This window comes from Dysidea avara, chromosome 15, assembly GCF_963678975.1.
Source record: "Dysidea avara chromosome 15, odDysAvar1.4, whole genome shotgun sequence".
Classification (NCBI taxonomy): Eukaryota; Metazoa; Porifera; class Demospongiae; order Dictyoceratida; family Dysideidae; genus Dysidea; species Dysidea avara.
In genome coordinates, this window is record NC_089286.1 from 1,575,377 (window position 1) to 1,588,197 (window position 12,821).

The 12,821-nt window shown below is 41.8% G+C and overlaps 2 protein-coding genes and 1 long non-coding RNA gene across 6 annotated transcripts; 1 reads left to right on the forward strand and 2 right to left on the reverse strand.

The window, feature by feature from the left end:
- Positions 1–1,885: 1,885 nt before the first annotated feature.
- On the reverse strand, positions 1,886–2,639 carry LOC136245145 (sentrin-specific protease 1-like; the record flags this gene model as incomplete). Its single annotated transcript, XM_066036651.1, is given in 2 exon segments — positions 1,886–2,396; positions 2,610–2,639. Coding segments are annotated over 2 exon segments (498 nt in total), but the record flags the coding sequence as incomplete, so codon positions are not given.
- A 202-nt stretch (positions 2,640–2,841) lies between these two features.
- On the forward strand, positions 2,842–6,668 carry LOC136245581 (uncharacterized). Of its 4 annotated transcripts, none has more exons than XM_066037088.1 (5): positions 2,842–3,190; positions 3,248–3,356; positions 3,412–3,637; positions 3,766–5,741; positions 5,794–6,668. In XM_066037088.1, the coding sequence occupies exon 4, from the start codon at positions 4,179–4,181 to the stop codon at positions 5,370–5,372; it is 1,194 nt and encodes a 397-aa protein (XP_065893160.1). In that variant the 5' UTR covers positions 2,842–3,190; positions 3,248–3,356; positions 3,412–3,637; positions 3,766–4,178; the 3' UTR covers positions 5,373–5,741; positions 5,794–6,668. The 4 variants fall into 3 exon arrangements, with proteins under 4 accessions (XP_065893161.1, XP_065893160.1, XP_065893163.1 ...); XM_066037089.1 differs by having other exon boundaries at positions 3,412–3,641; positions 3,771–5,741; XM_066037090.1 differs by having other exon boundaries at positions 3,766–5,708.
- A 1,835-nt stretch (positions 6,669–8,503) lies between these two features.
- LOC136245582 (uncharacterized) lies at positions 8,504–12,499 on the reverse strand. Its single transcript, XR_010695950.1, has 3 exons — positions 12,362–12,499; positions 12,106–12,294; positions 8,504–8,630 (listed from the first exon to the last, which is right to left on the reverse strand). It is a non-coding gene; the product is annotated as an uncharacterized lncRNA (long non-coding RNA).
- Positions 12,500–12,821: the final 322 nt, after the last annotated feature.

The window sequence follows — 12,821 nt, forward strand, 5'->3', positions numbered from 1 at the left end:
ATTACTCAGAGAAGGAAGACTCAAATGAATTAAACCTATACACCATCTTATTTGCCTACTCATGGGAGTTTGAAAACCTTAATTTCTGTAGCTCAAATGGTTTGCGTGTCACGTGTGTTTGTTTACATAAACGTAAACAAAATTGTTGCCATTTCTTCAATAAAACTGCCTTCATATGACTATGGGCAAGTTATTTTTAGCATAGTCACTGTACAAATTGATTTCCTTGCTCTTCCTACTACCTATCACTGTAATTCCAAAACTACTCACCATAATCGACTGAAACTTTGATAACCATTCCTTGAACAATGCATATAATACTGAGAAAATAAAAAGAAATTTGGAAGTTGTGTGAACTAGATGGGTTTTCGCTGAGATGGTCACGTTTATGCTTGGTTCCCAATGTATTATATTAGTTGTACTGCATGTAAAGCTGTTTTTGTTTGTTCTTTATAGCACATTGAAGACTGGTAGGGAAGACTCACTGAATAATTGAGCTACACTCCTGCCAAAACCATAGACAAACAATAGTGTTGCACCGATAGCCAAAAAAGGCGGTTTTCCGATAACCGATACTTAATAGCCGATAACAGCCGATACCGATAACCGATCCGATTTACGTATAATCTGAGTGTATGGGTGTATGTATAGATGTCAAGTAGGGAGTCAGGGACTAAATTATCAAATAAGAGGAATAAGTGATACCATTAATTTGTTTTGTTCTTCTTACAGGTAAACTGATGATGACATTACAAGCCATTAATAATTTCACTGCTGACAAATTTTATTGTATCATTGTTGTACAGGTTAAAAAGTATATATGTTGAATGACAATACATAGTTTCAAATAGACAAACAAGTTATTTCCCAAGTACTAATACAAAGTTTTTAAAAATTTGTATCTCTTACTCTTAGGATCCCAAGGACAAGAAAATGTACTGGTGAAAGCACTTCGTGAAGTACTGGAAGACTGGTCCTTCCAGATTAAAACTCCCACAACAATAAAGACTAGAGAGGCTGCAGAAAAGTTTCTAGAGTGGTGCTTGAATGATTCTGTCACTAGCAAAGTTAATAAATTTTCCAGTGAGTTAAAAGAATCATTGCAGAAAGTTATCAATGGTCCAAAACAAAAGACATTTACTTACAACAAAGAAAAGATATGGAAACAGTTCTTTCTTTTAAGGTCTTCGAAAGAATTTACAGAAAGATGGAGAAAGTTTTTGCTGACAATATCACCACCTGTTGAACCTGTACTCTATCAGCACTTGACAGATTCAGTTTTCAAACTCCTCATACAAAACCATTTCAAGGTTGTTCATTTAGACCAAGAACCAGCCGAAATGAATGTTAATGAAAGGAACGTTTTACGGTACATAGCTGGATATGTGTGTAGAAAATTACGCACAAAAATAGAAAGGGAGAACCATGACCTAAAAGAAGAGATGGTGTTGTGCTTAATGGAATTAGTAAAAGATGGGGATGTGTGTGAAACTGATGAAGAGTGGTCAAATTTAGTGGATAGGGGAGGCCTTTGGCATGTTAAAACTACAACATATCAATTGTTTTGTGCCATAGAGTATCAAATAAGGGAGTCTTTAAGTCTATTTTCAAAAGCTCCACTGCCTGCTAAAGATAAAATGATCAAGGATATTGCAAGCCATGAAGATGTGCAGTTTTACTGGTTAATTTCGACAGCAGATTTTGAAATTGAGGACCAGGATGTACACGATCTTTTGCTCACAAAGATCGTCAAAGAATTTTTAACTCTGAGATCCTTTTCAAGGACAAGTGCTTAGATGGAAAATTTTAAACAATCAGCAAAAAAGTCTACACAGCGTGCAAGAAGTCTACGTAGTGAATTATACAACATGGACGACTAGTAAATGCATATTTGTAATTTATCATTTCATTGCAATACAAATCACTTATCACAATTTTTGTACAAACAACTGAAAAGCAATCTGTCTTCTGATCCTTGTCATGTCCTGCTGTGTAAACAAAAATTCCTTTTTCTCTGCTAGACATCTTGCATACATGCAAACAAATACACCACAGTCAGAGTTATTATCCTGTTAAGGTATTTCCTTTGGAACAATAGCAGACCATTCCTTGATGGTGCAACACTGACCAAACGACAAAATATATTGTTTTAGCAGTGGCAAACAAACTTCATTGGTTCCACCCAATGAGTTGTAGTAAAACATTTGATGGTGTAGTATGTCTACCACAGCCAGGCACCAGTGTGCTCCCAAATGCACTGGTAATAGCCATAACCGCTTATTGAATATATCCACTTCCTTCATCCAGTGACTAACTCCGTCATTACCCGCAGCAACTAGTTTAGTGTAAAAAAAAAATTTCTTTTCAGAAATCAGCCCCATATAGAAGTTAATGACCTGAAAGTATAATATTACACATAATAAAGAAACAATAGAGCCTGCATTGCATAGTAAACTTGATATGTGTTATGTTTCAATTATAGTTTTATCACAGCTTTACAGATAGCATATTCCACAAAACGAACACACCACCCGTCTACATGATGGTACAGATTAATCAGTGTCCATACATACTATACATATATATGTACACTATAAAAGTAGTATTACCTTATCATTTAACCACTGGGTATCACGTAGCAGCCAAAAATCGCTACGCTTCAAACATATCTTGAACCTATTTGCTACAGTCTCATCTGGATCACCAGGTCCAAGTATAACTTGTCAACCACTTGGCTGGCATCGACAAATTCCACTAAACTATTTTGGATCTCCACTTCTTGCAGTTCCTTTTTCTATTAAAAACATGGTAAAAGGTAACGAAGTGTATATTTAGCCGGTACCGGTTTGCAAACACTAACGGCTATTGTGCCGGCATTATAATTAATACTAGTCGCACGCCGCCCCAAATTACTATACACGCGCCGCCTTAAATTGGCGGGCAATATGGCGGAGTTCAGGGTTGGAGACGAATTCAAGTCGTTTGAGGAGTTGACACACGCTATTCAAGCTTTAGAGAAGGTGCAAAACATCAACTTCTCCGTAAGAGATTCTAGGTCTATTGCGGCTGCCAAGGGGCGTATCACCTTTGTTATCAAGCCAGCGTTACAATACTACGAATTAAAGTATGTTTGTATGAAGGGAGAACGAGAATATGCAAGTAAATCAACCGGAGCTCGCCCAGATCAAAGGTTGTTGTATATCACTTCTACTAATGCTGTATTAATGCTGTAAATTTATGTTTTTAGTACATTTAAGGCTGGCTGTAAAGCTTTTTTTCAAGTTCGTGCTAGCAGAGATGGACAAAGACTAGTTGTAACCAAACTGAACTTTGAGCACAACCACCCTACCAATAAGGTAATAAAATAGTTCACAGTTTACTGGTACCTCCTTTCTTTTCTGATTTATATAGGACTTGTTTGTTCATTTGCCTAAACAAAGACATCTAGATGATGGAGAAGCAGACCGAAGTGCCACTATATTACAAAACAAACCCAATAAGTAGTTGTTACAAAACTACATCCTGACAACAACTGGAAAGAAACTTACCCTGCGTGACATAACTAATCATGCTGCTAGGTTAAAACCACAGGGCCTTACTTTTCCAGACCTCATTCATCAGATTACTGACAATACCGGTATGTTACGGCATAGATATTAGACACCCTTACCCATCTAACACTCTTGCTGAATGTATTGTTGCTTTATTGCATACATGTGTTGACAAGGCATTTATATAATTTTGGCATTCGTATTATTATTTTAGATAAGACCATTGAAGTCTTAACTGACAACGACAGTGTACTACGATCTATTTATTATCAGGACAGCACAATGCAGGCTAAATTTAGGTGCTTTCCCGAATTACTGCTAATTGATGCAACATACAAACTCAATAACTTGAATATGGCAGTTTTTTTACAATTGGTCGTAGATGGGAACGGCGAAAGTGAGATTGTATCGGTGTTTCTTCTTACCAGTGAAGATGGTCAAACAATATCCGGATTGTTAGATGTATTCAAGCGTCACAATCCTTCTTGGAATAAAATCCAAACTGTGTTGTCCGACAAAGATTTTACAGAAAGAGGTGTATACCAGCGGCATTATCCACAAGCTTCCTTACAGCTATGCCTCTTTCATGTTCTACGTTCCCTGAAATGAGAAATTAGCACACAAAAGATGAATATTACAATAGAGCAAAAGAACTTTGCATTGGAAATCATACAAAACTTGGCTTACTCTTCTAACATCGACGAATACAATGAAAACTTGGATGCACTGAAAGAAGCTAATATTCAGCCTGTGTATCAATACTATATGGAGTACTGGCATGTGATCAAGGAAGAATGGGTGGTAGGGCTGAAGCAATCTTGCCATTACAACAATCATACTAACAATAGATTGGAGAGCATAAACCAAAAGCTCAAGCAAGTCATTGGTAGGTTCTCTACCCTGCAGAAATTTTTTGAAGACTTGGATGTTGTTTTGTGCTCCCTTAGACAAGAAAGAGATTCTCGCATTGCAAGGGCAATTATGAAACATCCATGCCTACCTTTTCAGCCAGATTCTTGCCAAATGAAATTCTCTGAGTTCCTAACTCCTCATGCATTTAAAGCTGTGTCAAAGCAGATTGAGTTATCCCAAGATATCTTCTTTACTGACGACGAGTTGACCAGTGAAAATATCATTGTTTTACAGACCTCTTCAGGACCAACAAGTGTGACTCCATTGTCATGTACTTGTCAGTTTTTTGCAATGAATCAGTTGCCATGCCGGCATGTGTTTGCTCTACGTGAACACTTGAATCTGGATCTGTACTTCGTAGAAGCAGTTGCACAGAGGTGGTGCATTGAATATTACAGAAACAGTGCGCTAACTGGTGAAAATGACAGCTCCTTTTCTGGTACAGTTCCTGTTATTGTACAACCAAGGCAAGCAGTGTTGTCTGTGTCTCAGCGATACAAGGTAGCTTCTGCAGAAGCACAAAAGCTAGCTGTCTTAGCCAGTGAAACTTCGATGGAAAAGTATAAAAGTCGCTTATTGGTATTGCAAAATATAGCACAAATTTGGGAACAAGACCATGAAGTTGCTGTAAGTGATTCCACTGCTGTTATGAATAGTAGTCTACCAATAGAGGAACCTAGCAGTTTACAAGAGGGAATTGTCGTGGACAGTGAAAGAAGATGTCTCACTGATGTTGAGTGTGACGACGAGGCAAGTTTTGACGAGGCAAGTTTTGACGAGGCAAGTTTTACATGGAATATGACGAGGAGAATTTTGATATGGAGTGTGACAAGCAGAGCAGTTTCTATTCACTTGACAATGAAGAGAGACTTGTTGATCCGGATCTTGAGAGCAGATCTGTTTCCCTGAACCATGAAAAAAGACGTGTTAACTTGGACCAGGAAAAGAGGTGTGTTGTTGACCTAACTGAAGAGGATACAGAAATTAATACAATGGATAGATTGAATTCAAAGATAATTCTCGATTTATTTATAGCACATACTTCTATGTCATTTACATGTTTAGGGTAGTGCATGTAAGAAGAGACATGTTGGCTGGCACCTTGAGAAGAGGCATGTCAATTTGGACCAGGAGGAGAGGTGTGTCGATATGGACCAGGAGGAGAGGTGTGTCGACTTAGACAAGGAGAAGAGATGTGACCTCGGCCATAAGGAGAGACGTGCTGTCCCAAATGAAGAGGATAGAGTAAGTAACACAGTGAATAGACTGAATGCAAAGGTTAATAAATACTCAGTTTATTGCATGTTGTTCATGTCATGTGTACGTATAGGGTGATGGAACCTCCATGCTTGATAGTGTGATACTTCCACCTGCAAGGAAGATTCGTGGAAGGCCTAAGGGTATATGTCAGACGGTGATTGGTATCCCTCGAAAAAAGGAGGCAAATAAAGGATCAAAACCTACTTCGTTTATGAGAAGAACACCCCTGGAAAAAGAAAAAAAAGTTAGTTTATGATTACAAAGCATGTTTGAATGAGTGCTTGTAAAATTTGCACCTAATAAATTAATGCTCTCCCCTTAAATTGCACTCTCCATGCCTTAATACTTTATGAACTAATAGCTACTGCGTGTAGCTACTCTTGACACAATTGGTTTATGAAACCGTGACATGCCGGCCGTTTTTGCATGGGCATGTGTTTAGATGAAATGTAAGTGTGCTAGCAAGGAAAGTACCTCACAACTTTCAATTTTTTTGTCACACATGAGTATTTGTGTCTCAGTTGTTTTTTTTGCTTGTTCATAGTGATGCTCTCATGGTTTATCAAGGAGCCTTCAATTGCAGCTGCTCTGGGTGGAATGAAACTAACGGAGACAAGTCTTCTATCAGTGAACTGTATTTCAAATTCTTGTCTAGATGAAAACATTGAACTGAATTGGATCAAAGCGTACTTCACCAAAACTGGTTGGTCAACAATTCTCAAATCAGTGGAAAAAGTTCAAAAGATGAGCTGGCTGTGTAGCAACTGCAGGCAACCACTAGATGGTGACCAAATTGGTTGCGATGGCTGCTTGAAATGGAGGCATTACAATTGTGCTGCTGTCAAGAAGGCACCCAAGTCAAAGAACTGGTTTTGCCGAGATTGTCGTTAATAGCTATACAGTGTATGTGCGTAGTAAAAAAAACCATGCTGAATTAGTGCTTGACGTTTGTTTTAAAAGGGACTGGTATTAAGTAAAAGGGAGGATGTACAAGGGGTACTCTTGCATGGATGTGATCTGGATCAAGAATATTGAACAGTAAATTTTTTCTTCATTTGATTTCACTGTAAAAAGGTGTGGTATTTTGATTGTCAAGCCTAATAAATTCCTATTACAAGCTAGCCTTTGAAGGTGTTTGATCACCACTTCCGACTGCAGACATCTTGGTAGACCGCAAGTCCCTTCATTGCTTGTTTCAACAGAGAGTATAGAAATGACTACTCGAATGTTATACGAAATATCGTCGACAGATTGCACGTAGCTAGTTAGTGTTATACAGAGACTTATTGTGGTGCAATCGTCCGCGCTACGCCTGGCACAAGGCCTAGCAGCAAGCTTATCCACCGCTAAATGCGTTAAACACAAACCAATTATAATAAAAACTTGGGGCACAGTTGACAGCGGTTCAGTGCTTCCACACAGTGTCACGTACGACAATGCAACTTCTCCGCTATTTCTCTGGAAGTTTCGGTGATCAACGTCCGTCGAACGTCCTGCTCACTACCACACTCGAAAGTAGCAACCTACAGTATAAAAGTAAGCACGAAGATTACAATGTGTCTTTGGAGAAGGGTGCACATTGCGCAACATCTCCAAGCATCGTGGGTGTGTCATGCTCACACCCGCCGTACAGTGACGTCACAAAGCGTCATTTGTGGTGGTGCTGTGAGTGACCACCCACGCTACTGCTGGAGGACGTCACAGTGCGTCCTTCTCAGTAGCCTCCACTGCCGGCAAAATAGCTGGCAGAACAACGAAGCCGGTACCGGCTCTATATAACCTGCCAAAAGGTAAACAACTATTTAAAAATGAGCTACCATGACGTGTTGCTTTGGTTGAATCAGTTGCAATGACTTGACAGTTTTCTTCGTTGGTTTATCTACGTGACTGGTGGCTCGCTTTGGTTTGGCTGGTTTGTGCACTGCTGGTCTGTCAGCTAGATCAGTGGTCCTCTGTGGGTTGTCAACCAGCTTAGTGAGATGTTCAGGCTTGACTTCTGGTTTGACTGATGGCTCTACTTCTATTAAGCTGGTATTGACAAATGAATCCTCTAAACTACTCTTGGATTCTCCCGGCGTTTCTGTTTTCTATAAAAATAAGGTAAAACGTTAACACATACAACCAATATTTAAAATGACCTACCTGAACTAAGTGCTGCTTCGGTTGAATTGCTTGCAATGGTTTGACAACTCTAGATCTGTTCAGTCCAGCTGGTTTAGCTAATCGCTTGGCAATTCGCTTTCATTTGGCTGGTTTGTCCACTCCTGGTTTGTCAGCTAGGTCAGTGGTCCTCTCCGGGTTGTCAGCCAGTTTGGTGAGGCGCTCTTGCTTGACAACAATTTCCGGTTTAACCTGTGGCACTGCCTTTGTTGCCTTGCTAGTTTGCTTCAAAGACGCAGGTGGTTTGTGTTCATTTGAGTCTCCAACTTTACAGCTACTGTCCGTCACACTAGTTAGCCTGGGTCTTTTCCTCTTAGGTAAAGAACAATTTTCTTGTCCCAGTCTCTTTCAGTCTTATTACCTCTACAGTTACCTCTCTTGACAGACTTGCAGGTACCATTTATGACCCGAAAGGCTTGTGTTCCTTTGTAAAACTGCTCCATGTTGGGGTTTTCATGAGATTTTCCCCGCTGTCTTAGCCATCCGAATAGCTGCTCCAAAGTATCTTGGGAGAACCGCTCACTTAAAAATACCTCAACACTCGACAAGTTCCAGAAAAGAATTGACTGCAAAGCAACATAGAAAGACCATGAAAACTATGATATTAAACTTACTAGTAGCTCGCATCCCATAGCGTGTTTCCTTGGATAAAACCATCATACTCCTTTCTTTGGGTGAAAAACCACTCCGTTTATCAACACTCTCTTCCCATTGCTTCAGGTAAGGAAGTAGTTCTTCTTTCAACCACTATAGTATTTATTGCACATACACAATTATCTTCTTTTTTTTTTTCCCGGGGTAACCAGCACCCCTTGCCACCACCCCTAGCACTAGATGTTGAATTGCTAGACAAAAATTGGACTGAGATTAAAGGGAGCAATTTAAATAATTAGGGGGAAGGCACCCGACTCTCTGATAGTACAAGGTCAAGTGCCCTATGGCTGATGGGACAACCACTGTGGGAGCGCGCCCCCCTAAGGCACACAATCGCTGAGCGGAGCAACGAGAAGCTGATGCGACAACGTAGCCAAGACATCGCGATGCTGTAGGGAACTTCTCTCTTCAGGGACAGTAAGTAGGCTAGACGTTTGTAAAAGATGCTGGTACATCCACTGATTCCACCAAACGTTGAAAAGACTAATGGGGTAAATGAACCCATCTCAACCTCCCTAATCCTCTGCTCAAATTTCCTACATTTCTCCTTTTCAAATCTCCGATACAATGAAGCCACTGGTGTAGCACGGTATGACGAAGCAGTTGGATTAAACACCTTAACATCAAAGAAAGCCCGTTGGTGGTGACCACCCCAGAACCCAACAGCTGAAACATCCAATCGTGCTCCATCCTCACGATTTGCAGTAGTGTATGTGAGTGTTTCACCAGAGAGAGACTGTAAAGGGGGCTCAACACACACATCAGTACAGACTTCTGACAGGATGGCAGCAGTAAAATCCCTAAGTTCGTTGTGCCGAAAGGTGGGGTAGCCACCTGTAGGGCAGTTAATGGAGTGGTCCACAGAGAATCCTTGACCACAAACACACTGGGTTGGCAATCCAGATGGGAGCCACCCATAGCGTAAGCAGACAGCATCACGGAATGCACCCTTATGCAGAGCAAAACCATGCTCCTCTACAGGCAAAGCGGAAAGCCAAGAGGAGGCCCCTTTCTCGCTAGACAGTGCCACAATCCTCTGCAGACCAACTGGTAATGATTGACACAAAGTGGCAGCGACCTCATCATGCGCTCGATGCTTCATTCGCACAACTTCACACTTAGCCAAGCGTTGGGCCTCCAAGGTGTCAATGCTAAATGTTAGCTCCTGCTGAACAATCAAAGCAACAAGCGCAGAGGTAATCTTCACAGAAGAATCAAACTCAGCATCAGAATGAGATTTGGGATCACAGATACCAAGACCACCCAGTCTAACAGGTAAGGAAAAAAGAGCCCTCTCCACATCACTAATAAATCTCACAGTCAGTGCGGGCAAAAGTTGAAGAGAGATGATGTCTTCCAGTGGTTCGAGAAGGGAGGAGATTGCTGGGATGGTACGCACAAAATAGGTCCACTTGCTACACAAGCCATGCGTAAATGCAGCATACGCAGCATGAGGGTGAGTTTTTGCAATATTAACCAGCCGGCGAACACAACGGGACCATGACTCGACTTTCTCAGTAATGTATGCCTCAGTATAGGCGCGGGAACCAAGAGCAGCTCCAAGATGACGTTTGCCCTCTACAGTGATGCTCACTCCCGTGCCAGCAAACTGTTGTTTGGCTTCATCTAAACGTTCTGGTTTAACAATCAACCATGTCTTCGCAGCATTAGGAAAATACCCATACATGAAGCCAAGGTCCTTGAGCTTACACCACCAGTCATGCAGGCCCCGCAGAGTGCCCCCAGCCGTCGCATCATCGGCAAACCAGACTTGTGCCACATGGGGATCCTGCAGTGAGGCAATTAATGGTGTAACGCTGATGGAGTACATAGCCATGGCTAAAGGATCGCCTTGTGTGGTTCCCTCAGAAGAAAGTATATGGCGACCATCAATGAACAGGGGGATGTCTTTCCGGTAAGTGTTAATGAGAATGTTGGCAAGAGGAGGGCACAATGACTGCATATTATGGAGTGACACCTGACGATTAGACAATTGAATGCATTTGAAGCATCCACTAACAACACCCCTTCTGTTGATGGATCAGAATAGATGGATCTCATGGCATGGACAGCAGCCTCACAGCCCGCATCCTGCCCCGCACACAGCTGAAGTGACCCAGCTGCCTCCAAAATGTCCAGCTTAATGATCAGCAAAACAGCCTTGGCAATGATCCGTCTCACCACTTCGCCTATTCCAATAGGACGTACTCCGGGGCATTTGTTGAGGGCAATGAGACGACATGCCACCAAAGCATCGACACCACCAGGATCAACACAGGAGATGCACAAACGGCGAGCAACCAGTGCCAGAGAGTTACACAGATCATCAGATGCCCGCTGGAATGAGGTACAAAGGCGTCTCAATCCATAGGCATCCAGTCCAGATGGGCCTGCAGAGCCCTGAGTTCGAAGGGCAGCACGACGAATCACAGTCCTATCCAGGGCATCAAAAATCACTGGATGAAATTTTTCATCATTATTTGACAATGGCTTGAGGATATCAGGGTGAGCAGGCTGACACTAAGGATGTTTCTTCAAAAGTTCATTATAAACGGTCCAAGAAGGAGAGTCTGGATCCAGAGGTGTATCTAGTTTCATTGGAGCGCCGGAACGCTCGGTGGAATCAATGAGATTGATAGCAGCCTTCACATTGCCACGCAACATGTGGCCTTGCTTCCACAAATCAAGACGACGTTCCAAACAAGCAATAAAATCCTTTGACTTAGCAGATCGATGTAATTTCTGCAGTAAAAGAGCACACATTACCATAGCAGCCTTAATAGCAATACACTCAAGAGAACTACCCTCCCCATACGCAGCATGTAATCTGGCCAATTCCTGAACAAAGGCTTTGCCAACCCTCCCAAATGGGACCACAAACAGGTTACAGCGCCAGTGCACTAATATATTGTATGCGGATGAAATCTCCTGCACAAAAACCTCACCATCAACTTCATTCCACTCAAAGGAGGGGGAGGACATACTTAAAAACTGAGGCAGCTGGGCCGCCACGGAGGGGACAGGCTCCACTCCCTCCTCTGCTACCTCAGAGGTGGCAGAAAAGGACGGCAAACAAATGACAGATATATTGCTCACCATTTTGCACTATTCGCCTCCCTTGAGCCTTGGTAATTCCTACACAGTCTCCATGGTACCAAATCTTACAAGCCTCACTACGGATATCACACGAAATCATAAAACGATTGTTCTCTGGTTGTTGGCAAGAACACCACAGCTTGTCTGGAGCGTTGTTCACCTCCGCAGCAGCAGCCACAGCAGCTTTACGTCGTGACGAGCGACGCATTTCCAATTAATGCCTCCTACAACCCTGCAGAAAAGTGACAAGCGAGAAACCACGCGACAACAAAGCATTGGCCAACCTTTCGTAACACCGTGCGTCGGTGAAGGCAGTCGAACAGTGTGCCTAGTAGCTCGCAGGACGCGGCAAGACAGGAGGCACTGGAGAGCCAATCACTCGAAATCATGTGAGCAGACTACCACAATTATCTACAAGCAAGAGGTTTCTGTATACAAACAAGCATATTTATACCATACTGCAACTGCTTACCATCAAACGGAAATCATTTGCAGATCGCTAAGGGTCTTGAAAAGACTTCCTCTGCTTCTTTCCCGACAAAAAGTTGTTGACGTTTAGACAATCAAATAAGTTGTTCATCATCCGAACAAACTCGACAGTTTCTGATACTTCACTCCCACCAGTAAATTCTAGAGCATGTGCTACCGTACTACTAAGGACCTAGGAAAGTCAATAATGAAACAGGTATATAGACGTCGTTTGAACAGCTGTGTGTGATATGTGGTACCTGAGCTGCAAGATCTACCCTCATCTTGGAATAGGATGTCAAATAAATATGCTCATATTTTAACTTGGGTGCTAATCTCAATCCTTCTTCTGTAGCAGTCTCCTTAGGATAGAGGTTCTCTAGACGTTTCCAAGAGATCTCTTTACCATTGCACTAAAAGGAAATTATTGGATAACCTAAAATGAAGGACAATATTGTTTACCCAAAGTTTCCGTTTACTGTTATACCAACAGTTCCGGATTGTCTTTAAAAGATGGGGAGGATCTGATATAAAATACAATTCGCGATCCACAGCATATGGATTGGGGACTTTGTATGATCAATATTGATACACACACTTGAGTTCAATGAGGGTGGAGTGCTTTGCAGCAGGGGGCACTTATCTGGTGGCACAGCATGCCCACGATATCTCAGTACCCATGAAAAGTCTACAAGGTTAGTTTTATTGTTGTGTAAATAT

What these genes read in the sequence shown, in the direction of transcription:
- LOC136245581 (XM_066037089.1), top strand. Translation starts at nt 4,179, where the DNA reads ATGAATATTACAATAGAGCAAAAGAACTTTGCATTGGAAATCATACAA.